General features: G+C 42.4%; 1 protein-coding gene across 1 annotated transcript in view; it reads right to left on the reverse strand.

Annotated features, from left to right (window-relative positions):
• Window positions 1–220: 220 nt before the first annotated feature.
• Window positions 221–27,461, reverse strand: part of LOC120052654 (leptin receptor-like) — a 77,156-nt gene continuing 49,915 nt past the window's right edge. The window contains exons 9-20 of the mRNA XM_038999695.1: window positions 25,589–25,864; window positions 24,797–24,893; window positions 22,291–22,514; window positions 15,174–15,325; window positions 8,480–8,633; window positions 7,853–7,935; window positions 7,371–7,584; window positions 6,411–6,617; window positions 4,056–4,139; window positions 3,397–3,499; window positions 2,842–2,917; window positions 221–1,958 (exon numbers count right to left, since the gene is read on the reverse strand). Coding sequence (XP_038855623.1) covers window positions 1,113–1,958; window positions 2,842–2,917; window positions 3,397–3,499; window positions 4,056–4,139; window positions 6,411–6,617; window positions 7,371–7,584; window positions 7,853–7,935; window positions 8,480–8,633; window positions 15,174–15,325; window positions 22,291–22,514; window positions 24,797–24,893; window positions 25,589–25,864 — 2,516 coding nt within the window. The 3' untranslated portion in view covers window positions 221–1,112. The remainder of the gene's footprint in view (window positions 1,959–2,841; window positions 2,918–3,396; window positions 3,500–4,055; window positions 4,140–6,410; window positions 6,618–7,370; window positions 7,585–7,852; window positions 7,936–8,479; window positions 8,634–15,173; window positions 15,326–22,290; window positions 22,515–24,796; window positions 24,894–25,588; window positions 25,865–27,461) is intronic.

A 27,461-nucleotide genomic window follows, 5' to 3' on the forward strand; every position in this document is an offset into this window, starting at 1 on the left:
TGCAACCCTAACCTGTTTTCTTCTCTGCTCTCTGAGTGACTGATAGCCTTGGAAATGGTGGAAGAGAAAATGCTTTTGTATTTTATATTTCTCAGCACGGAAAACCTTCAACTTGTTAACCTTTTCTCAATAAGTCGACAGTAGTGGCCATACATATTTACTTTTGACCACGAAAAATAGACGAGGGACCTTGATAAACATTAAATATCATTCTGCCTTCCACAGTAAGGGATAGTCTTCCTTTTATTCATTGGTTTCAAAATGTACATTCTTCCATCAAATGTATACCTAGCAATAGCTTGTTCAATAGCAAATGGCACGCAATGAAAATAGATGGCACATTTTTTTTTTACATATCGTAACACAGTTTCAAATACAGTGCAAACAACGAAGAAAAGCGACATTCATTGTTTTCGAGGGCTCAGTCAATGCAAATGCAGATCCGAACGGCAATTCTCCACAACAGTTACGGTAAATGTTCCAAAAGCATCCAAATTCACCAGCATCATCATGATCATCGTTTGTGCGCCACCAGTCAAACTACTCAGTACCATCTACTTGGAGACACGATCCTATCATGTGCTTGTGTTGTGCTCAGAGCAGCCATCGGAAAGAAAATAGACCTATTCAGAAAATAGGCCTTTTTTCTTTCTCTTTTTTTTATGACGTTCCCTTCATCCCAGCATAATAGTTCCTGAAAGTGTGCAGTGCTGGATAAAGGAGTCTCTTCTCCTCTCCTCAGCTCTGATACACGACAGAGCTGGCTTCCTGTGGACTGAAGGTGCAGAGTAGCAGTGTGCCACTGTAGACAGGGAGGGAGCATGCTTATGAAATGGCACCCTATTCCTTGTGATGTGTGCAGAGGCTTAGCACCTAGTATGCCTAGCCCCCTCGGACACCTTGTCCCTGTTTTCTACATTTCTGATATAAGTGCACTACTTTTGCCCAGGGCCCATAGGGATCTAAGTTCACTATACTATATAGGGAATAGGGTGTCATCTAAGAAACAGCCAAGGTCCAGTGACTGAACACCGGCCACAGGCTATTGTCTATGCCTCTCCTGAGTGCTGTCCCTCCTTAGAGTAAAACAATACATTAGGCACTACCAGGTCTTACAGCTTGGGGGTGCTGCCCTGTGCTTTGAGTGGCCTGGAGGGAGCAGTTCTGAACTGTGGGAGGTAGAGGGGGACAGAACTCATCCCTATCCCTACCACCGCCCCCTCGTCACTGGACTCACTAAACATAGAGTCCCGACACCCAAGTAGAGGGTTGGACTCAATGGATGAGCCCTCTCTCCGCAGAACCACCACCTCTTTGAGCAGCATAGCCCCTGTGTTTTCCTCCCTCTTCTCCTCCTCCTCCTCCTCTTCCTCACTCTCCTCCTGGTAGCCCATTCCCAGGTAATACAGGTCCTTCTCCTCCATCCCCCCATCCCTCTCTCCTCCCAGGGCCTCATCCTCCTGTTCCGACGTCTCAGAAAACTCCTCCACATAATTGTAAGAGCGTGAACGCTGTGGGTCCAGGTCCGACTCTCCGGCTCGGGAATGGGAATTCTCCAGCTCCCACAGGCCTCCGGGGAAGGAGCCGGAGATGTCAGAGTTGTTGGCGGAGAAGTTGCCCTCGTCGCTGGAGCGGCTGAGGCTGCCGTCCTGCTTGTAGCGCCGGCAGGGGTCGTCTGAGAGCAGGACCATAGCATAGGTCACTGTCGACTGGGATGAGCTCTCCACACTCCTGGGGAGCTCTGGGGGCTGGGGGGTCTCCTCCTCCTCTGGGACCTCAGGCACCTCTAAGTCCAAGAGGGATGGGGTGGAGGCTGGGATCAGGATGCTGTCCTTGTCTGGGGCTGGGGGACAAGTCTTCTCTACGATGGTGGCCTGGGAGATAGTCTCTGAGATGAGGAGTGGTGGCCAGGCTGGAGGGCCCCCTGGTTGGCGGAACAACTGCTCCATAGTCTCAGCCTGGACAGGACCACAGAACAGTAGAGTTAGGAACACAGCAAGAACAGTAGAGTTAGGAACACAGCAAGAACAGTAGAGTTAGGAACACAGCAAGAACAGTAGAGTTAGGAACACAGCAAGAACAGTAGAGTTAGGAACACAGCAAGAACAGTAGAGTTAGGAACATAAGTAAGCTATAGAGTTCATGTAGTTTATAGAATAGTTGATCTAAATAGCAGCCCTACAGTTAGCCTAGTGGTTAGAGCGTGGACCAGTAACCGAAAGGTTGCTGGATCGAATCCCCGAGTTAACAAGGCAAAGATCTGTTGTTCTGAGCAAGGCAGTTAACCCACTGTTCCCCGGGCCACGAAGAAGTGGATGTTGTTTATGGCAGCCCACAGAAACTATCTGATTCAGAGGGGTTGGGTTAAATTCGGAAGACACATTTCAGTTGAATGCATTCAGTTGTACAACTGAAGAGGTATCCCCCTTTCCCAACAGGTGATCTTAATTAGATCACCCTGTTGCAAGAGAACTATAAAAAGGCTTCTAAAGTTCGTAATTTCCACTTTGACATTTCAGACTTGATTTTCCCTTACGAATTTTTTTTATCAACTCCTACAAAAATCTCCATGAATTATAATTCACATTTCCTGTTGCTGCAGTATTATTTTCCTGTTGTATCCAACAAGCTCAAATTAAGATCCTACATCTGTATATGGATTGTGTTCTGGTAAATGTGGTGTGTTTTTCATGGTCTCTGCTATTTAGAGATAGTATGATTATATTCAAGAGTAAATGGGTTATATTCAAGAGTAAATGGGTTATATTCAAGAGTAAATGGGTTATATTCAAGAGTAAATGGGTTATATTCAAGAGTAAATGGGTTAGTTGTCCATCTCACCTTCCTGAAGTCCACCCCCTGGGCCCAGGAACAGTTGCTTGGGTTGGGAACATCCTTCCACATGAACTTCTTCATGCTGGGATTCAAACAGAATAGGAGTTAACAACAAGGCAGGGAGCCTCTCAGTCTCCAATCCAAAACCTCTCTCTCTCTCTTTCATCTACCCATCTCTCCCTTTCCCCTCTCTCTCTGCCCCCTCTCACCCCCTTTCTCCATGTCTCCCTCTTTGTCAGAACACATTCAGCCAATCACGACAGTAATTGAACCCTCGGGACATTCTTTCTATTGTTGAAATGTCATGTAGACTCTAATTACATTCCTAATCAGTGTGTCTGACTGTTCCTCAGATCAATAATTAACACCTAGAATGACCACTGTAGTCTTCACCACCTACCCAGAGGCCAAAACCATAGGTCCTCTCTTTCTTAGTGACAGACACACTACACATAGTACCTGTTATATAATTATTGAGTAATGTCCTTATGTAACAGAATACACCACTGCTATTGAGCAGTATAAAAGGTGTTTTATCAATTATATGAGATATAATCTTACTGGTTTTGGGATATGACCAGGGTGACGAAGAGGACAATGGAAAGGAAGGCGATGATCATCATCAGCATGTAGGCAGCAGGCCCAGCGTCGGCCCCCCTAAAGGCTGGAGGACAGGACAACACCATGGTAAGGCTATCAATCAATCCATATTGGATCACATTCAGAGGACCTTCAATAAATATATATCCCTAAGGGATACGCTGCAATGTACATATAACATACTTATGTCCTACTGCCCAATATACATAGACTTGAAATCACTGGCGACTTGAATAATGGAACACTAGTCACTTTAAAACATTTTTTAACTAGGCAAGTCAGTTGAGAACAAATTCTTATTTACAATGACGGCCTATCAGGAAACAGTGGGTTAACTGCCTAGTTCAGGGGCAGAACGACAGATTTTTACCTTGTCAGCTCGGGGATTCAATCCAGCAACCTTTCGGTTACTGGCCCAACGCGCTAACCACTAGGCAGATATTACTTGTTAGATATTACTGCAGTGTTGGAGCTAGAAACACAAGTATTTTGCTACACCCACAACATCTGCTAAACACGTGTATGTGACAAATAAAATACAATTTGTAGCCTACAGAGATATTGGTGTACGGGTGGATTGTATTGGTTGTATTCATCCCTGGAGGTAAAGTAGAGCTTACCTTTAGTATACACTGGCTCGCCTTCTCCATCTGCAAACACTGGATACAAGATGAACACATACTCCTCAGAGCCATAGAAATCACCTGGAAAATAAAGGCAGAGAACAGAGATGTTCAGATTCAATCAGACTGAAGCATGAATATGTATTGTCACTAGAGGGCGCCAGATATTCACAGCCAACAATCTCAAACTGGAACTCAAAGTGGACTGAAATATTCACCTCAATTTGACAAATATCAAATAGTGGTTGTGTGGGTTTATTTAGGCCATTCTAGATCCATTTAGAATAAAATGTTAAATGTAACTGAGTGTTGCGAAAGAAAAGGAGACCCAGAGAGAGAATATAATGGCGCTGGAGGGGATGGCTGCCGTTTTACGGGCTCCTAACCAACTGTGCTATTTTGTCCATTTTTTCGCATTGTTTATAAGTCATTTTGTACATAATGTTGCTTCTACCGTCTATTATGACCGAAAAGAGCTCCTGGACATCAGAACAAAGATTACTCACCTCGAACTGGACAATTATTTTTTCTTTAATGAGTCCAACGCGAAGGATATATTGCTTTGTCAAGACAAGGCCAAAATCCCCGTCACCAACGTGAAGAAAAGGGGGAGGAGGATGGGGTACCTTGTAAGAATTCGCTAACAAGTAGGTAAACCACCACTTCCCTCCGTATTATTGGCCAACGTGCAAACATTGGAAAACAAACTCGACGATCTACGATTAAGACTATCCTACCAACGGTACATTAAAAACTGTAATATCTTATGTTTTACCGAGACGCGGCTGAATGACGACACCAGCATCGGCAGGACAGAGCAGCTACGTCTCGTAAGACGAGGGGCGTGGGTGTGAGTCTATTTGTCATTAACTGCTGATTCGCGATGTCAAATATTAAAGAAGTCTCGAGGTATTGCTTGCCAGAGGTAGAATACCTCATCATAAGCTGTAGACCACACTATCTATATTATTCGTAGCCGTCTATTTACCACCACATACCGATGCAGGCACTAAGACCGCACTCAACGAACTGAATAAGGCCATAAGCAAACCAGAAAATGCTCATCCAGAAGCGGCGCTCCTTGTGGCCGGGGACTTTAATACAGGCAAACTTAAATCCGTTTTACCTAATTTCCACCAGCATGTCACATGTGCAACCAAAGGGGGAAAAAACTCTAGACCACCTTTACTCCACACACAGAGATGCATACAAAGACATACAGAGACGCCCTCCCTCACCCTCCATTTGACAAATCTGACCATAATTATATCCTCCTGATTCCTGTTTACAGGCAAAAACTAAAGCAGGAAGTACCAGTGACTCGCTCAATACGGAAGTGGTGAGATGACGCGAATGCTACTCACAGGACTGTTTTGATAGCACAGACTGGAATATGTTCTGGGATTCATCTAATGGCATTGAGGAGTGTATGTATATATATATATATATATATATATCTCAATAAGTACATCAACGACATCATCCCCACAATGGGGCCCCTAAGGGGTGCGTGCTTAGTCCCCTCCTGTACTCCTTGTTCACCCACGACTGCGTGGCCAAGCACGACTCCAACACCATCATTAAGTTTTCTGACGTCACAACAGTGGTAGGCCTAAACACCGACAACGATGAGACAGCCTATAGGGAGGACGTCCGAGACCTGGCAGTGTGATGCCAAGACAACAACCTCTCCCTCAATGTGAGCAAGACAGCAGCAACCAGTGATCCGGGTCAACAGCATCAATGTAACAGTATAACTTTAGACCGTCCCCTCGCCCCGACCCGGGCGCGAACCAGGGACCTTCTGCACACATCAACAACAGTCACCCACGAAGCGTCGTTACCCATCGCTCCACAAAAGCCGCGGCCCTTGCAGAGCAAGGGGAACCACTACTTCTAGGTTTCAGAGCAAGTGACGTAACCGACTGAAAGGCTGCTAGCGCGCACCACCGCTAACTAGCTAGCCATTTCACATCCGTTACACATAGTTACTTTACAAATTATCTCGACTAACTTGTACCCCCACACATTGACTCAGTACTGGTACCCCCAGTATAGCCTCATTATTGTTATGTAATTTTATTTGGTTACTTTTTGATTTGATTTGATAGATTTTTACTTTAGTTTGTTTAGTAAATATTTTCTCAACTCTATTTATTGAACTGCACTGTTGGTTAAGGGCTTGTAAGTAAGCATTTCACGGTAAGGTCTACACCTGTTTTATTTGGCGCATGTGACAAATAAAATGTGATTTGAAGTAATCAGAAAGATTGACAACAGAAAGAGAGGTTTAGACAGAGACAGACTGAGAAAGAGAGAGACAGACTGAGAAAGAGCGACATGAGAACGTACCATGTAGGTAGAGGACTTGGTCAGTAGGGGGGACCCTGGTCCACCTCTCCCTGCCCACTGTGGTCTGACCCTGTCTGTTCTGGTGGTTCTGACCCGACCACTCTACGACCAGGGAACACGGTATACTGCTGTTGGGCTGCAGAGACCATGACAGGACCACACAACTACTGTTCACACGGGACACACAGAACGAACGCACACACTGGCCTGGAGAGAGGGAGGACATGGGAAGGGAGAGAGGCAAAAGGAGGGAGAGTGATGGAGGGAAAAAGAAAGAAAATAGCATGTTTATATTTATATATACATTTTCCGTTACTCTTCTTCTACTACCGTGTGTTTTCTTCTAATTCTGACATGCGTGGGGATTAGCACAACAACGAGTGTTCCCCCTCTGTCCTTGACTATAAAATAAACTGAACAGCAGCTTTTTATTTTGGGCCCATCGTCAAAAAAAATTTCAATAGGAAAACTAATAGTACCAGCACTACTTGTATCACAGTTAATGGTTTCCTCTCAACTAATTAGCTATTCATGAAAATATGAATAACAGGAGAACACACACACAAATAATACGGTGTGTCACAGAGACCTGTGCTGAGAAGAGCTCCATTTTACAATCAATTCCAAACAGCTATTAGGCCTCGGAAGAGAACATCCCAAGCCAGAGATAATGGCTTTTAGTCCACTCTCAGGCTTTTAACTGACATTAACATGCCTGCTATGTCTCCCTGATGACTGCAATGGCAGCACACCTAGCATTTCAACTGACTTCTATGACATGAACCAAAAACACCAACTAATAAAAATACATGTGAAAACAAACAACCAGTTCTTAAAGATTTTCAAAGAAAGTGGTATTTTCAGATATATGTTTTCAACTACTAACTCTTAATTGACTGACTAGTAATCTGTGTATTGAGTATAACAATTCTTCAGCCCTATACAAATACATTCCCTTACGTTTGGGGTGTCTCTCCAGAGTCATGTTGATGTTCCTAGTGGAGTATCCCTGGCTGTTCTGAGCCTTGACCGTCACAGAGTGGACCTCCTCTCGCCACTCAAAGCGGTAGGAGGACACCAGGCCTATCCGCTCCTCAGTCACAATGCCCCCAGAGGCCTGGTGCTGTACTACAAGGCCCTCCACACAGTAGGTTGGCTCCACTATGGGGAAATGCTATGGGGAAGAGTTTAGAGGCTATCAAAGACTCTAATGAGGAATCATTATCCAATGTGCTACTTCCTTATACTATTTGATCAGACAAAACAAGTGTTGGGGAAGCCAACTGAATAGGATTTTCGGACTAAACTAAGGACATTAATGTAGTAAAAAGGAGAGGAGGCAACTTCACACACCTGTTCAATGAATGTAACTATTTGATGTTGACGTTTAAACCACATATTGTGTAATCTTTAATGTGTTCTCTGTAGGCTATGGACTGTACCTTGAAGAGAAGAGTGACGTTAGTCTGGTTCCTTGCTGGATCCTCCTGAAACACTCGCCAGAAATCAGGACCCTGGTCAGGAGCTGATAGAACAGAACAAAGATATTACAACTCTGTGCGTGTGCGTGTGCATGCATGCTTGTGTGTGTGTGTGTGTTTATGTACCTATGTCTGAGGCTTTCATTTTCTATCAGATCTAACCATCAGAGAAGGTCATATTAAAGTGCTGGCTGTAGCACTCAATAACAGTGATTCTGATAGACAGACACCACCCAAGGTCACTGTTCGATCAGAGTCAGAAAGAGCTTATACCGCACAACAAACCATGGATAATGACGGTTTTGAAATGACCCATCCATTGTGGTTGTGAGAGCTAATGTGCTCTTTGTACACAGTAGGTCAGACTTGATAGTTGTGGTGTGCTGGCGCAATTACAAGTAACTTTCAGGACAGCAGCTTAATTCCCTTCAAAGGTGTATTGCTGATGCGTTTTGTCAAAGCAACGTTGTCAAAACTGTTATGTACAATACATGTGTATCTTGCTGAATAGATTTTTCTCTCAATGAGACTAACTTGTATAAATGCAGTTTCAATGACATCGATGTGATGAAGACACACTGTACATACCTCTGCTGTTGTGAGGCGTGGTGTATAGAGAGTGGCTCCAGTCACTCCAGGTCCCAGAGCTGTTGATATGCATACAGCGGACCTGCACGTTGTACACCCTACATACATCTGGTTCAGGAACCTCAGCCCACGACTCTGCCTGAGAAGCCAGGACCTGCAGGACACATCCCAATTAAAGATCACATGTTAAATCACATATCCCATGATAATGGAAATATTTTCCCCTCAGGGACATTAAAGTCTATTCTATCCGAAAATATATTTTCCAGTGATTGAACTTAGATATCCGGCATAAACAGCTACATATTTATCCATCAACTCAAAAACTAAATAATTTTAGGGAAATAGAGGTCTTAATAGATATGAATGTTATGTGACCTGAGCAAGCGAAGGAGCATTTTAAATGGCAGGGAGATTTCCAAAATACTCTTGTGCCCAGCAAAAGTGGGGACATTTTCTAAAGAAAAAAGTTTTAATCAGGTAGGCCTATTCCTTTTCATATCCTTTTGGGCAATGATGCCACCCCCAGATTAGAGACAGACTAATTTATGCCAACCAGCTGAGGCTCAAGCTGCATCCAGAATGGTACCCTATTCCCTACATGAGGGCCCATACACTGCAAAACGTGAAATGTAAGCAAGCCTAAATATCTTATATTGAGTGATATTTCTTACCAAGCTAAATTATCTAATGTCATTGGCAGATAATTTATTATTTTAACCTAAAAAAGCATAATGCAAGTCATTTATATTTGTCAAGATATTTTACCTTAAAGGTCCAATGCAACTTCTCAATATCAAATAAATTCGTTTTTATTTCAATATCAAATCATTTCTGGGTAACAATTAAGTACCTTACTGTGATTTGTATTCAATTAAAACATTCAGCTAGGTCTGGGAGTGGTCTGAGTGGGGGGGCAACTGAAAACTAGCTGTTGGCATTTTTCAATTTTATTTATTTAACCTTTATTTAACCAGGAAGGGCTCGTTGAGATTTAAAATCTCTTTTTCAAGAGCGTCCTGGCCAAGATAGGCAGCACCAAGTCATTACAAAAATTACAGACAAACAACATGAAAAACTACAAGTAATCTAGTAAAAACCATAGAATTCACAAGAGTATAACAAAATCAAAAACAACAAATTAAAAAGATTGACAGGTCAGGGAATCAGTCTCAAGATCATTCATCAGTGATTTAAAAATACCAATCGGGACAAGTTCTTCCAGTTTAAAAGTATTTTGTAAGGCGTTCCAAGACGATGGCGCAGAGTACATAAAAGCCCTTTTACCAAATTCATTTCGGACATTTGGAACAGTTAGCAGGATAAAGTCCAGCGAACGAAGAGAGTACCCAACACATTTCTGAACAATAAAAATGCCCAAATAAAAAGGTAGTAAACCCAAAATTGCTTTATAAATCAGAGTATACCAGTGACTGAGCCTACGAGTGACTAGAGAAGGCCAGCCAACCCTGGTATACAAAGTGCAGTGGTGCGTAAGGGTTTTGCAGTTTAAAATAAATCTCAAAGTGCCATGGTAAAGGGTGTCAATTGATCTTAAACACTGAGCGGAAGCATTCATATATAAAATATCCCCATAGTCTAGTAAAGGCATAAATGTAGCTGATACTAGCCTCCTTCTGGCTTCAAAAGAAAAACAGGCCTTATTCCTAAAATAAAATCCCAATTTCATTTTCAATTTTTTTGTAAGTTGTTGAATATGCAATTTAAAAGAGAGGCCGTCATCAATTAAAATTCCAAGATATTTATATGAGGTTACAACCTCAATCTCCTTGCCCTGACAGGTAGTATTAGGTGAAAGATTCAGAGGTCTATTTCTTGCTTTAGAAAACCCCATTAGTTTAGTTTTGTCAGTATTGAGGATAAGCTTCAATTGACACAAGGTATGTTGAACAGTATAAAAAGCAGTTTGCAAGTTCTGGAAAGCTTTTGTAAGAGACGAGGCACAACAGTAAATAACAGTATCATCAGCATAAAAATGAAGTTGCGCATTTTGGACATTTTTGTCTAAATCATTTATATAAATAGTGAATAAGAGAGGACCAAGTACAGAGCCTTGGTGCACACCCTTAAAGACAGACAATTTAACAGACACAAGCCCATCAAATTGAGTGCACTGAGTTCTATCAGACAGATAGTTAGCAAACCATGCAACTGCATGCTCCGAAAGACCTACACTCGACAATCTCTGCCTCAGTATAGCATGATCAAGTGTATCAAAAGCCTTAGAAAGATCAATAAAAATTGAGACAGTGCTGTTTTTTGTCAAGGGCTTCAGTGATATAATTTAAAACCTTCATGGCTGCTGTAATTGTGCTATGCTTCTTCCTGAAGCCCGATTGGTACATTGATAAAATAGAGCTAGTAAATAAAAACTTTTTTAGCTGTTCAAAAGTATTTTCACCAGGGGTGCCAGCTTTGAGATTGGCCTATAATTATTTAAAAGAGTTGGCTCTCCCCCTTTTAAAAGTGGTAGGACAAATGCTGATTTCCAGATCTTTGGAATTTCATTACATTCCAGGGTTAGATTGAACAGATATGTAAGTGGTTCAGCTATGAAATCAGCTGCCAGATTTAAAAAGCAGGGATCCAAAAGATCAGGACCTGCAGGCTTTCTCTGATCTAAGGACTTCAGGGCTTTATGTACCACCTGCACTGAGAATGGCAAAAAGCTAAAAGTTTGACCAGCTCTCACTGGTTCATCCACACAGGGTTGTACAGAGACAGAGGACACTGAATCAAACAGCCTACCAGATGATACAAAGTGGTCATTGAAACAATTCAGCATTTCAGTTTTGTCATATACAGCAACAGAGTCCTTCAAAACACATGACGGTAATTAATTAACATTACTGTTACCAGACATAGACTTAATAGCCTTCCAAAACATTCTAGGGTCATTCAGGTTATCAGTGGTAACAGACATAAAATATTCAGACTTGGCCTTCCTGAGAAGAACAGAACACTTGTTTCGTAACTGCCTAAAAATAAGCCAATCAGCATCAGAACATGATTTCCTTGCTTTAGCCCAGGCTAGATTATGGTCGTGAATAATACAAGACAGCTCAGAAGAAAACCACAGATTATCCCAACCTTTAACCCTGAACCTGCGGAATGGGGCATGTTTGTTTACTATTTGGAAAACACCATCATGAAAGAATTTCCAGTCAGTTTCCACATCAGGGATAAGCTCAATCTTGCTCCAGTCAAAATAAAACAAATCATGAAAGAAAGCCTGCTCATTAAAACACTTCAAATTTCTCTTACGAATAAAACGTGGGTTTGTCTTAGGAACCTTAGTATTTCTAACAGCAACAACAGCACAATCGTCACTTAAATCATTACAAAAAACACCAATCGCAGAATATTTATGTGGAGCATTTGTCAATATCAAATCAATCAGGGTAGATTTATCTGGGCATTTAAGATTTGGGCGAGTTGGTGAATTAATCAACTGGGTAAGATTCATAGAATTACAAAACATTTTTAAATAATCAGACACCGGCTTTAACCAACACCAGTTGAGATCACCAGTCAAGACCATTTCACTGTAAAGAAGTTTAGACATAAGGTGGGTCAAAGAAGAAAATGCATCACCGAGAGCAGAGGGGGGTCTATAACAGCCAATCACAGTTATAGAGAGACCATTTGAAACCTTAATTATAAGCAAGAAATTCCAACTGTTTACAACTAGTTTCAGACTTTGCCACACTTACAGGGAATTTAGTCTTTACATATATAGCCACAGCCCCACCTTTCTTAACCCGATCAGTGCGATAAATTGTAACCACTTATACAAATATCCTTATCAAAAACAGACTTGCTGAGCGAGGTTTCAGAAAACACAATTACATCAGCATCAGTTGATTTAGCCCAAATCCTAACCCCATCAATTTTTGACAAGAGCTGCGTACATTTAAAACTTCTTCTGGCTGCAAGCCCGACGTCGGTACACTTATGACAACAGCCAGCTCAAGTGCAGGGCGCGAAATTCAAAATATATATTTTTTAAATATTTAACTTTCACACATTAACAAGTCCAATACAGCATATGAAAGGTACACATCTTGTGAATCCAGCCAACATGTCCGATTTTTAAAATGTTTTACAGGGAAGACACAATATGTAAATCTATTAGCTAACCACGTTAGCAAAAGACACCACTTATTTTACTCCACCAGTTTTTTACTCCATCAGTAGCTATCACAAATTCGACCAAATAAAGATATAAATAGCCACTAACCAAGAAACAACTTCATCAGATGACAGTCTGATAACATATTTATTGTATAGCATATGTTTTGTTAGAAAAATGTGCATATTTCAGGTATAAATCATAGTTTACATTGCAGCTACAATCAGAAATTGCACCGAAAGCAGCCATAAAACTTACAGACACCAACGTCAAATACCTAATTACTCATCATAAAACATTTCTGAAAAATACATAGTGTACAGCAAATGAAAGACAGGCATCTTGTGATTCCAGCCAATATTTCCGATTTATTAAGTGTTTTACAGCGAAAACAAAATGTAGCGTTATATTAGCTTACCACAATAGCCAGAAACACTTGGGCGCCGACGACTAGTTCACATCTACGACAGATATATGAAATAGCATCATAAAATGTTTCTTACTTTTGCTGATCTTCCATCAGAATGTTGGACAAGGTGTCCTTTGTCCAGAACAATCCTTGTTTGGATTTAGAACGGCAACTTTCCCTCTTCATTTAGCAAGCACACTAGCCAAGTGGCGCGAATCTCTCCATGTCAACAAACGGAAGAGAACGGAACACGGCAAAACTCCCGAAAAATTTTCAATAATCTGATGAAACTATATTGAAAAAACATACTTTACGATGATATGGTGACATGTATCAAATAAAATCAAAGCCGGAGATAGTAGTCGTCCATAACGGCAGCTAAACAGAAGGCAATCCCACTGTCCACCTCGCGCTCTTCAGAGTACCGAAAATGGGGGACACGTCATTCCAAGATGATGTGTTCCATCTCAGACCAAGATAATCACCTCATTTCTTCTCTCACAGCCTCTTGACATCCAGGGGAAGGTGTATGACGTGCATGTATACTAATAGATCTCATGCCCATTTATAGGCAGGAAGAAGAACAGAGCCTTGATTTCAGACTTTCCACTTCCTGGTCAGGAAATGTGCTGCAGAATGAGTTCTGTTTCACTCAGAGAAATAATTCAAACGGTTTTAGAAACTAGAGAGTGTTTTCTATCCAATAGTAATAATAATATGCATATTGTACGAGCAAGAATTGAGTACGAGGCCGTTTGAAATGGGCACCTTTTATCTGGCTACTCAATACTGCCCCTTGCAGCCCAAACAGGTTAAATGAAAAATACCAAAAACAGATCTTGATTTAAAATCAGAGGGGGGTTGGATACATTGCATATCAGGGCCAGGGTTAGGTTGCACGTTACCTGATATCAACAAAATAAGAATAACTAGGCACCTCTGTTTAATAACCTTGCACGGCTTCTCTTTTTTAAGAGACCTACTTGCAAGCGAATTCTACAAGTGAGTTTCCAGACAATACAAAACAGTCATTTAAAACCATTAGACTTTGGTAGTGACACAAATTCGTACTGGACACATCATGCCACAAATACATCGGCACTTGGACGAGAGGACAGACAAAATGTCTAATGGACATTGTCAGATGTACTCACCCAGAGAGCACATTGTCAGATGTACATTGTCAGATGTACTCACCCAGCGACAATGTTCGTTTTCTAGAGAGTTCAGTAAAGTCAGTGCACAAAGCAATACCACGAAAATTGTCATTTTCTCTGACAAATGTAAAAAATAGAGGCGAACGAAGGTAAGGGGAGAGAGGGACAGCGTGTATGTATGAGTCTGAATGTGAGTATTTGCGCGTGTGAGTAGATTGGGTGTTGAGGTCGATTGATAGAACGGGTTGGGGGTTGTTGAGCTGCCACTGACAGCCAGGCGAAGAGCAAAAAGGAGCAGCTTGGATGAGACACTCCGCGGACGAAGAAGGAACTCAGGCCAGCCAGAGATAGGGTTACTTTTGTAAACTTCAAGTAATGAAGTGCCGAGTTGAGGAGGACCTGTGATTTTTACACCAGCAAAAACAAAATAGTTTGCACTACACAACAAGGAAGTTACTCAACCATAAATAAATAGGTTATTAGTAGGTTAAAATGTACTAGTCACAGACAAACGACTTGACATGCTGCCATCTTGGATGATGATCTTGTTATTAGTCCCAACCTGGCATATATTTAGATTTGCTTAGATTTCACTTTTTGCAGTGTAGGGCTCTGGTAAAAAAGTGTGTGAAGGGAATAGGGTGCCATTTCAGACACAGCTTCAGTCTCTGTGTGGTTGACCCCTATTTACCTGCCAGTCTGCCACCACATGTCAGAGTGTACCACTACCAGTAAATGCCATGTCCTTTAGGGCAATAATGCCACTACCAGATCAGAGATAGGAGATACAGTAGATAACAAATAGACTCATTTAGTCCGACCAACTGATGCTCATGATGCCACCCGATTGCACCCATTGCTCCCATTGCCACTCTGGATAAGCTCAAGGCTGCATCTGTCTGAAAAGGCACCCTCCCTATTCCCTACATAGTGCACTACTTTTGACCAGAGCCCTATGGCCAGAGTCTTACGTACCTGCCAGAATGGATGGGCCCTGTCAGTGGAGAGGGCATAGCGAACCTGGTACTGCATATCGTAGAGGGGCAGTTCTGGGGGCACCCATGCCAGCCTCAGGACCCCATTTGGCATGCTCACTGCCTCAAGGCCCAAGGGAGGGTGGGGCTTCACTGGAGGGGGAGATGAGATGAAGGGAGATGACAGTCATCATCTTGCATGGTCAAGCAGACTGACCACTATACATGTTTTTTTTAAAGTACTTATTATTATTATTGACACACTGCTGCTGTAGGTTCCTAAAAGCCACAACAGGTAAGAACATTAATGTAAGAAAGACCAGAACATCTAAAGATGGCGCCCTACTGTATGGTTACGTCTTGTGAACTCCGACCCAACTTTTCTATTTTGTGATTCTTTTGGCGTTTAATCGTAACTTTTTTGCACTAAATGTATCCTCTAGAATTTCTTATGATCGACAAGAACTAACCTCAATTCATGATTCAATTTCGACTTTGACTCATCTACCCTGGGCTTTATGTGTACCAGGCTCCGACCAAATTTTCAGGCTACCCAAGACGAAACGCTAGCAAATAAGAGGCTGGAGAGAACGCGTCCTGGTGAGACTAAGGATTAGGGAAAAGCAGCCACCACTTCCCTCCATTCTATTGGCCAACAGTCACTTGATAATAAGATGGATGACCTCTGATCGCAGATTTGCTACCAATGGGACTCACATAACTGCAAAATTCTCAGTTTTTCTGAAACATGGCTTTCGGACAAGATACCCCCCATGGCTATCCAACTCGATGGATTCTCCATTCACTGAGTGGGCAGGACATTGGATTCAGGGAAATCCAGAGGGGAGGGGTATGTCTCTTCATCAACAACAAATGGTGGGCAGACTCTACCGCAGTTGAAGTCTAGACCTATTGTTCCCCCATCATGGAATACCTGATGGTCAAATAGCGACTCTTCTACCTCCCGAGAGTTTTAATCTGTTATCATGACTGCTGTATATATCCCACCTCAGGACAACAACAAGCTGGCACTTGACGAACTGTACAAGGTAAGGGAAGACCCCCATGAAATGGACAAAAATGAATGGCAACTTATTGGCATTGGGCGAACTATATACACAATCGCAAATACCACTCAAATGGATGGCAGTTCATCAAAACCATATTGCAAGCGGAACATGGCAAATGCCAAGTGTCAAACCCCCAAAATCCCAAAGATGTCGAGCGCGCTCCACCGTAGATTTTAATATGGCAAATGGTCACTAAGTCAGGTCCCAAGGGTGAAATTTTGAAAGTCATTTGCAATATATGGGCAGCAGGGTAGCCTAGTGGTTAGAGTGTGGACTAGTAACCGAAAGGTTGCAAGATCGAATCCCCGAGCTGACAAGGTACAAATCTGCTGTTCTGCACCTGAACAAGGCAGTTAACCCACTGTTCCTAGGCCGTCATTGAAAATAACAATTTGTTCTTAGCTGACTTGCCTAGTTAAATAAAGGTACATTTAAAAAAAATATGATCATAGGAAGTTGGCTTCCGAACCCAAATTTCAGTGAACCATGTCCAAATGGTATAAGAAATGTCCAAATGCCATACATAAGTATTGAAAGTACCAAATCAGGATGTTATGTCCATTTGCCATTATGATCATAGGAAGTTGGCTTCCGAACCCAAAAGTCAGTGAATCAAGTCCAAATGGCATAAGAAATGTCCAAATGCCATACATAAGTATTGAAAGTACCAAATCAGGATGTTATGTCCATTTGCCATATATGATCATAGGAAGTCGGCTTCCGAACCCAAAAGTCAGTGAAACATGTCCAAATGGCATAATAAATGTCCAAATGGCATTTAAGTGATATATATCACTATGTTAAGCCCTGATCCAGCCTAGAAGGTCTATTTGTCATGTTTGATCATAGGAAGTCATAGGAAGTAAGAATTTCTCGTTGATTCAGCCTGTACATTTGGTGATAGAAAATCCCCCATTAAATTAAAGCAGTGATAATGGTTCCTCTCCATCGCTCGTTGGTGCAGTGAGAGAGAAGTGGGACTCTCGTTTTTTTTAAAGATTTTGGAAAAAATGTCCAAAATGACCAGGGGCGCCCCCTATTGGATGGGCCCGGGTGCGGGGTGTGCCCTACCCGGCCATGGACCCCTTGCACCCCCCTAAAGGCATTAAAATAAAAACAATGAAATTGCTCCTGGCAACCCGTTCAGATTACCAGGTGCACGGCTGTCCATTTAAAATGTCTTACAATGTGCATTTACCATCACAAATTGGACATGCTCTAATATACTGCAGAAATGCCCAATTGACTGGCCCGTTGAACTCGGGATGGTCGAGCAGTGATAGTTGTTCCTTTCCATCGCTTGTTAGTGTTGATTTCAGCATGTCCATTTGGTGATGGTAAATCCCTCATTAAATACATTGGAAATGTACACTGTCCATTTGCAATGTCTTACAATGGGCATTTACCATCACAAATTGGACATGGTCTAATATACTGCAGAAATGCCCAATTGACTGGCTCGTTGAACTCGGGATGGACGAGCAGTGATAGTGGTTCCTCTCCATCACTCGTGGTGTTGATTTCAGCCTGTCCATTTGGTGATGGTATATCCCTCATTAAACACATTGGAAATGTATGCTGTTCATTTGCAATATGAAATGTACAATGCCAATATATTATACAGCCATCAAGTCAGCGTCAATCAGTCAATAAGATATCATTCTGAGACCAAACTGATACATACTGACACCAAACCCACTTCGTCCAACTCGTTTAGAAGCCAACTATCACATATTTCAGAGCAGGCCAAAAATTCACAGCGTCTTCTGTTAAAACCATTAAAAAAACTTTAAACACGTAGTTACGTTCTAGCAGCAAGTCCAGTTCTGACATTATGTGTAGGCCTAGCTGAGGCAACCCAGAATCCCAACCCAGAATCCCATTCTGATATGTAATTTTGGAGCCCGAGCAGCAACCTTAGTGCTGAAAATGCACTTTTTCAGAACGTTGCTATGGGGTCCCTGAAAGAGCTACCGGACAGAAACCTTAGGGTCCGTCTCTATTGGCCGAGGCGGTTTCAATGCACATAGTCTTGTGATTCTGGGACTTTTCTAAATGTCGTCATTTTCACGATGTTCAAAATGAATGGAAGTCATGCCTCGGCCTGAGAACCTTCTAGAGCCACCTAACTCACAGTGCACTATCGACTTAAGCTCTAGAACATGTATATAATGTTTCAGAGCTCTAGGTCTGACGGTTCTTTGATAGTTCCAACGCAGGTAACTATTGCAGGCTCTGTGTGTCTGTAAGCCTCACACTGTGTCACTCCCCATTGACTGTGTGAGTTCAGAAAATCACAGAAATCACGTAGAGCTCCGAAACCCGCCTTAACGGATTTGTCTGAACACGCCTCAACTGGATCTATAACGTTTTTGAAAAGAACTTACCATTTCTTTAACCATCACCAAACGGACATTGAACGATTTCTCGTAAATTACGATAGATAATGGCTGTTCTTTTTGTCCTTACACTGTAGGTTTATGTACTTTGACGTGAAGCTGACAAATTAGCGGTGTATTACTGTTTTTGACCCCTAACCTGTTTGGGATAGGAGCAGCATTTTCACGTTCGGATGAAAAGCGTGCCCAGAGTAAACTGCCTGCTACTCAGGCCCAGAAGCTAAGATATGCATATTATTAGTAGATTTGGATAGAAAACACTCTGAAGATTCTAAAACTCTTTGAATGATGTCTGAGTATAACAGAACTCATTCTCAAAACCTGAGAAAAATCCAACCAGGAAGTGGGAAATCTGAGGTTTGTAGTTTTTCAACTCATTGCTTTTCCAAGATACAGTGTAAATGGGGTCATATTGCACTTCCTACGGCTTCCACTAGATGTCGACAGTCTTTAGAACCTTGTTTCAGGCTTCTACTGTGAAGGGGGAGCGAATAAGAGCTGTTTGACTAAGGGGTCTGGCAGAAGGCCATGAGCTAAATCATGCGCGCGGCCGTGAGAGCGAGCTCTGTTCCTTTTCATTTCTAAAGACAAAGGAATTGTCCGGTTGGAATATTATTGAAGATTTATGATAAAAACATCATAAAGAATGATTCTATACATCGTTTGACATGTTTCTACGAACTGTAATATAACTTTTTGGACTTTTCGTCTGAACTTTCGCCTGGACTTGCCCGCGCCTGTTGAATTTGGATTTGTGAACTAAACGCGAACAAAAAGGAGGTATTTGGACATAAATGATGGACTTTATCAAACAAAACAAACATTTATTGTAGAACTGGGATTCCTGGGAGTGCATTCTGATGAAGATCATCAAAGGTAAGTTAATATTTATAACGCTATTTCTGACTTTTGACTCCACAACATAGCGGGTCTCTATATAGCTTGTTTTTGTGTCTGAGCACTGTACTCAGATTATTGCAAGGTGTGCTTTTTCCGTAAAGCTTTTTTGAAATCTGACAGAAATCTGAGAAGTATATCTATAATTCTGTGCATAACACTTGTATCTTTTATCAAAGTTTATGATGAGTATTTCTGTAAATTGATGTGGCTCTCTGCAAATTCGCCGGATGTTTTCGAGACAATATTACTGAACATAACGCGCCAATGTAAACTGAGATTTTTGGATATAAATATGAACTTTATCGAACAAAACATACATGTATTGTGTAACATGAAGTCCTATGAGTGCCATCTGATGAAGATCATCAAAGGTTATTGATTAATTTTATCTCTATTTCTGCTTTTTGTGACTCCTCTCTTTGGCTGGAAAATGGCTGTATGTTTTTTTGTGACTAGGCTCTGACCTAACATAATCATATGGTGTGCTTTCGCTGTTAAGACTTTTTGAAATCGTACACGATGGGTAGATTAACAAGAAGTTAAGCTTTGGCCTCCCGGGTGGCGCAGTGGTCTAGGGCACTGCATCGCAGTGCTAACTGCGCCACCAGAGTCTCAGGGTTCGCGCCCAGGCTCTGTCGCAGCCGGCCGCGACCGGGAGGTCCGTGGGGCGACGCACAATTGGCATAGCGTCGTCCGGGTTAGGGAGGGTTTGGCCGGTAGGGATATCCTTGTCTCATCGCGCTCCAGCGACTCCTGTGGCGGGCCGGGCGCAGTGCGCGCTAACCAAGGGGGCCAGGTACACGGTGTTTCCTCCGACACATTGGTGCGGCTGGCTTCCGGGTTGGAGGCGCGCTGTGTTAAGAAGCAGTGCGGCTTGGTTGGGTTGTGCTTCGGAGGACGCATGGCTTTCGACCTTCGTCTCTCCCGAGCCCGTACGGGAGTTGTAGCGATGAGACAAGATAGTAATTACTAGCGATTGGATACCACGAAAATTGGGGAGAAAATGGGATAAAATTATAAAAAATTAAAAAAAGAGGTTAAGCTTTAATTTGGTGTATTGCACTTGTGAATGTATGAAAGTTAAATATTTCAAAAAAATATTTTTGAATTTCGCGCTCTGCCTTTTCAGTGGATGTTTTCGGATGTTGTCCGCTAGCGGAACCCCTAGCCTTAATCCCAGAAAATGGGCCTTAACTCAAAAAGCGCTGAGGCCTCGACGCCATCTTGTTTCTGGGCTAAAAGCCCATTTGGCCAAACCTGTGCTCACTGAGTTTCATCCTCAAAGTCTTTTCCGTTTAGGAGAAACGGCCATGTTCGTTTGGTGATGTTTTGTCCATTTGCAATAAGCAGCCAGTCGCCATCTGGTGGAATTTTCCGGTACAGCGTAAAAATCACCCAAAATTTTACCTTTTATAAAATGGAAACCAAATGTCCGAGAGACTTTATTTGATGACTTCCCGGAAGAACGGGCCCTGGGGCACGACCTGAGGCCGTCGGCCTATTTTATTAACACTCGCGGACGTCTAGTAAGGGACCGTACATTTGCAATATGGAAATCCTCATACGGGAAATGCCACTCGCGTCCCTTATGTAGGCTATAAACAAGTAGGAAACAATGCACTAAGACACGTGATGTCCAACTTCTATCAACACGTCTCCTTCGTCACTAGGGGCGATTAAGTCCTAGACCACTGTTACTCAATCCACAAGCATGCATACAAGGTCCTCCCTCGTTCCCCCCTTCAGCAAATCAGATCATGACTCTATACTTCTGCTTCCCCACAGGCCCCAGAGGACTGGATGATCTTGCTCTCCGAAATGAGTAAGGCTTTTAATCTGGTCAACACTTGCAAGGCCTCAGGCTGGACGTATTCAAGCTTGGGACCATGGGATTGAACATCTCTTTCTGCAACTGGATCCTGACGGGCCGACCCAAGGTGGTGAGAGTAGGCAACAACACGTCCGCCACACTGACCCTCAACACGGGGAGCCCCCAGTGGTGTGTGCTTTGCTCCATCCTGTACTCCCTGTTAACCCACAACTGTATGGCCACGCACGACTCCAACTCCATCATCAAGTTTTCTGACAACACGACGGTGGTAGGCCTGATCACCAACGGCGATGAGACAGCCTACAGGGGGAAGGTCAGAGACCTTGCAGTGTGGTGCCAGGACAACAACATCTTCCTCAACGTAAGCAAGACCAAGGATCTGACAGTGGACCACAGGAAACAGGGGGGTGCACACTCTCATCCACATCAATGGGGCCGCAGTGGAGAGGGTCAAGTTCCTCTGTGTCCACATCACTGCCGAGTCTGATTGATTTTATTTGCCAGCTAAAAAAAAACATACTCACAGTACATACTTTTAAAAAACAACACATGGATATCACAAAAAAGTCTGACTTATTTCCATTGTGATCCCTACTTAACATGGTCCTCTCACAGCAGCACAATCATGAAGAAGGCACGGCAACGCCTCCTCTTCCTCAGGAGGCTGAAACGATTTGGCATGGCCCCTCAGATCCTCAGGAACTTTTACAGCTGCACCATCGAGTGCAGGTTTCTTCAAACTTTATCATACTTCTTGTGTGTTATTTTATTTTATTATATTATTACCATCACTGCATTGTTGGGAAAGAGCTCTCAAGGTAAAAATGTCACTGTACTGTTTTACACCTGTTGCATCCTGTGTACGTGGTGAATAAACTTGAAACTTGGAATTCCTATACTGCACATGTCCTAACTCACCGTGGTCCATAGGTGTGATGTAGACAGGATGTGACCTCATGCCATTGTCTGTCTTGGCCTCCATCCACAGCTTGTAGCATGAAGTCACTCTGATTGGCTGCAGAGTGCAGCTCTTCACTTCTCTAGATCTGCTGGATACACACACCGCCTGCCTGACCACACCCACTGCCCCGCCCACCTCATCCTCCGCCTCCTCCATTACATCGCAGGATAGGTCGGCCACCCTGGAGAATATAAACAGACACGCACACACACACACGTTTGTTTTACTATCCATGTGGGGACCAAACAATTGATTCCCATTCAAAATCCTATTTTCCCTAACCCCTAACCATAACCCTTACCTAACCTTAAGCTAACCTTAACCCCAAACAGAGGATTCGAGAGGAGTAGAGCGATTAGAGCGAGGAGAGGATAACAGTTTTTGGGGAGTGTCGGCCTTCTTTCCCCCTCCAATTTTGCTCTGGTACCACTCAGCTCTGGGCATGCTCTGCCCAGCATTTTTCATTCCTTTCATCATTGTTCTTTTAATTAGGCCTATTCTGTTTTATTTATTTAGCCTACCCCACCACTAATGTGCAGAGATGTTGATATGAGTCGATCAAGAAATAGGTCACACAGCCTGTGTAATTGATGGCAAGAACACCAATGAGCTCATGCAGCAGCACCGGAGACGTTTTGATTTCTATATAGGCTATCGTAAAAAAAAGAAAATGAGTCTACGTTTGTAACAGTGCTTAAGTTGACTATCAACTGTCAAATGTGAGCGCAGCAGAGCCACAGAAAAACCAATTAGTTTTTTAACACAGCGGCCGCATATCATCATGTAGGTCTTTGTTTAATAGTCTACGACACGTTTCTGAAATGTAGAAGCTTCTTACGATAGCCTACTTCAAAATCAAATGGTACAGGGCCTCCCGGGTGGCGCAGTGGTCTAGGGCACTGCATCGCAGCGCTAGCTGCGCCACCAGAGTCTTTGGGTTCGCGCCCAGGCTCTGTCGCAGCCGGCTGCGACCGGGAGGTCCGTGGGGCGACGCACAATTGGCCTAGCGTCGTCCGGGTTAGGGAGGGTTTGGCCGGTAGGGATATCCTTGTCTCATCGCGCTCCAGCGACTCCTGTGGCGGGCCGGGCGCAGTGTGCGCTAACCGAGGGGGCCAGGTGCACGGTGTTTCCTCCGACACATTGGTGCGGCTGGCTTTCGGGTTGGAGGCACGCTGTGTTAAGAAGCAGTGCGGCTTAGTTGGGTTGTGCTTCGGAGGACGCATGGCTTTCGTCTCTCCTGAGCCCGTACGGGAGTTGTAGCGATGAGACAAGATAGTAATTACTAGCGATTGGATACCACGAGAAAAGGGGGTAAAATTTAAAATAAAATCAAAATAATAATAAAAAAAATCAAATGGTACATAGTCACAATAAAAGATGGGGTGTTGGTTAAATTATCTTTTGAACCAAAAAATGAATAGAGCGATTTTTGGAATGGCATTTTTTTTCTGTGAGCGCTGAGTGATTCTTAGCAGAACGGGGGAAAGGATGTTGAGCGCCGGCGCTGTAACCCTAACTCCCTAACCCTAATCCTAAACCTAACCCCTAACACTACTTTTAACCCTAACCCTAAAATAGCCTTTTTCCTTGTGGGGATCAGCAAAATGTCCCCAACTCTCAGAATGTTCATTGTTTTACTATCCTTGTCAGGACTTCTGGTCCCCACGAGGATAGTAACACACACACACAAAGAATTTCAGGGTGAAAACGCCTTATCTCCTTATGGGTATGTTTGCCCTATGATGCCATAGCTCTCTGTTATGCAACAAGTCTAAACTTCCGTTCATTGCCTTAGTTTTGTAATCGTGGCAATTTACTAATAATTACACACAGTCATTTGAGTTTTGCTTGAGGGGTCTAAATCCATTCTGTATTGTTCTACGATCTTGAACCAGTTCCTGTCCCGTATTTCTTAGGAATACAGCACATAGACATCAAGCAGAGACACTGAAAAAGTGTCAATATTGCACAGGAGTCAAAAGTAAAGTCCTGCTGTATTCCATGCTGGGCTTGTATTTCAAAGACTCTAATAGATTGATTGGACTCATAAGATAACCAACAGTCACTGTAACTATACAGTACAAGTGTATGTGTAAGTTTTACTAGTGTATGTACAAGTATACAAGTGTATGTGTAGGTTCTACTAGTGTATGTACAAGTATACAAGTGTATGTGTAGGTTTTACTAGTGTATGTACAAGTATACAAGTGTATGTGTAGGTTTTACTGGTCTATGTACACATATACACGTGTATGTGTAGGCTTTACTGTTGTATGTACAATTATACACATGTATGTGTAGGTTTTACTGGTGTATGTACAAGTATACAAGTGTATGTGTAGATTTTACTGGTGTACATAGAAGTATACAGCTATACAAGTATACAGCTATATGTGTAGGTTTTACTGGTGTATGTACACGTATACAGGTGTTATACATGCTGTAAGTAAAAGTAGTATTGACCTGGACAGGAAGTTGATTTTAGTTTGGATGTTGTTCCACCTACAGGTCATGCTGTCCAGATCCCCATTGGTTACACAGCTGATATCTATGACCGGATCTGAAACACAGACACAAATAGAAGAGTGAAACCCTTACCCTGACATCAATATGAACCTTGAGCTTGAAACATGACCACAGCCCATTGACAGACAGATAGGGGTCATAACAAACACATGAATATGGACTTGGTCTTTTACCAAATAGGGCTATGTTCTGTATACATGACCACAGCCCATTGTGGTCTACTTTGTCACAACACAACTGATTGGCTCAAATGCATTAAGAAGGAAAGACATTCCACAAATGAACTTTTAACAAGGAACACCTGCATTCCAGGTCATGAAGCTGGTTGAGAGCATGCCAAGAGCGTGTAAAGCTGTCATCAAGGCAAAGGGTGGCTACTTGGAAGAATCTAAAATATTACATCTATTTTGATTTGTTAAACACTTTTTTGGTTATTACCTGATTCCATATGTGTTATTTCACAGTGTTGATGTCTTCACTATTATTCTACAATGATGAAATAGTAAAAATAAAGAAAAACCCTTGAGTAGGTGTGTCAAACTTTTGACTGGTACTGTATATATATATATATATATATATATATATATATATATATACACACTGTATATTACTGTTGATCCCTTAATCCCATGACCCATCCTTTTCCTGAAGTCTAAGCCTAACCATTCTCTAATCCTAACCCTACAGGATTTAATCTACCCATCCACCCATCCATCTATACCAGCTCACCTTTAATGTATATCGTTGCGTAGCGGTAGTTACAGCTATACTTCTCCCCTGAAGGCTGGCAGCAACGCAGAATGTCGTACAGTTTCTGCTCAGACGGTTGAACCGTTATCTTACTGACACGGTCGTTGACAGCAGTGTACTGGCTCTGTGGAAGGCGGTCAAGGTTCAGAAACCAGACTGCAGTACTGGCGTTCACCCTGCGGTCGTTGAACACGCAGTACACAGTCACACTGTCTCCAAGGCTGGCCACCACTCTCTCAGGGAGATATGTCACATCTGAAGCCAAGCAAAGGGAATTCAGTCAGAAAAGCAAGATCACCTGACTGACAGTTGAGAGTTGAAGTATTTTTCTGCGAGAGCATCGTGATTGATTTGATACCCTGACTGAGTTGTCTAAATTTGTTGTTTCATGCAGCAACCTAATTTAGTTACCATGGCAACAGGCGGCACCTTTTTTTCTTTCTTTCTGCGAGTTAAAGGACCACGGTAAGAAGAAAATCTATGTCAAATATGTATTTTTTAAATAACCCGAGGAACTCAATTTCATGTAGCAGTACCCAACCTCCAGACATAGTCTGAAAGAACAGATGCAAAACTGCTTCTGGAATATGATCACAAACTTCCTTCCAGTTTAAATGATTTGCTATTCATCCATGGTACATCCATGGTACATGGATGAATAGCAGACATAATATATTGACTGACAGCTAAGGGGCCATAGCCTGGGTGACTAGCTGAATGTAATAGTCTTACTGAGAGCAAATGGGACCTCAGTAATAAAAGAGTGGATGAGAAATAGAATTACATTTTATTTGTCACATGCTTCATAAACAGGTGAAATGCTTCCTTACTGGTCCTTTCAACAATGCAGAATTACAGATTTTAAAAATGAAATGGTGACAAAGGGAATAAATACACAGTGGATAACAATGAGTAAAAATAACATGGCTTCAACACTGACTATACCAAACATTAGGTAAACCTTTCTAATATGAAGTTGTACCCGTCCTGGGACAGGCCCTTTTTTGCTCTTCCGAATAAAACCCCCACCCGGGTTTTCTATCACCAGACCAGCTTACCTCGATAACGAGAGGGCCAAGGTTTGAGAGGAGACCATAAACCTAAGGTTTGAGTAGATGGCTGAATCTTTTAACCATACTACGTGGTTAAACTCAGACTATCGATTCCGACAGAATAAGAACGAGTCTTTGATATTAATTACTAGTCTGCAGCTAGGAATTCGGTATCATTGAACGCGAAGACCGACAACCGCCGAAACATCTATCCGATAACGACATGAATGAATGTCACTCTGAACTATCCATTCTAACCATGACAGAGAGAGAGAAACTCTCCAACAGAAACAAACTTTTCAACAGAGATCCCGACGACACACTGAGCGTAAATATATATATTGATTGCAATTGTTCCCGAATCAGTTAGCATACATGTGCAAAAGATTAGCATTTCAATTGTTATAATTATCACTCTGTCTAACAAGCCGCCATACCGGTTTAGCCCACTAGGGCACATCCCCCTATCATTTCTTTGTAAACAGATCTAATTTGTTTGTTTGTGTGATGCATTTCTGTGAATTACTTAGTTTGTAAATAAATGATTTTAAGACAATTGATGTATGGATGACTCACAGTGAAGACTGGGTTCGTGCAGATAACCAACAATTTACAACGTTTGGAATAAGACTAACGTGAGGTAAATAATAATTCATTAATTCGAAGACTAATTGAGCAGCTATTAAAATATCTGAAAGTTATATTAGGAAAATTATAACTTTGTAATCGGAATATTTTCCTTGGTGCCCCGACTTCCTAGTTAATTGCAGTTAAATGATTAATCAGTTTAATCGCGTAAT

Source organism: Salvelinus namaycush, chromosome 8 (genome assembly GCF_016432855.1).
Source record: "Salvelinus namaycush isolate Seneca chromosome 8, SaNama_1.0, whole genome shotgun sequence".
NCBI classification, from domain to species: domain Eukaryota; kingdom Metazoa; phylum Chordata; class Actinopteri; order Salmoniformes; family Salmonidae; genus Salvelinus; species Salvelinus namaycush.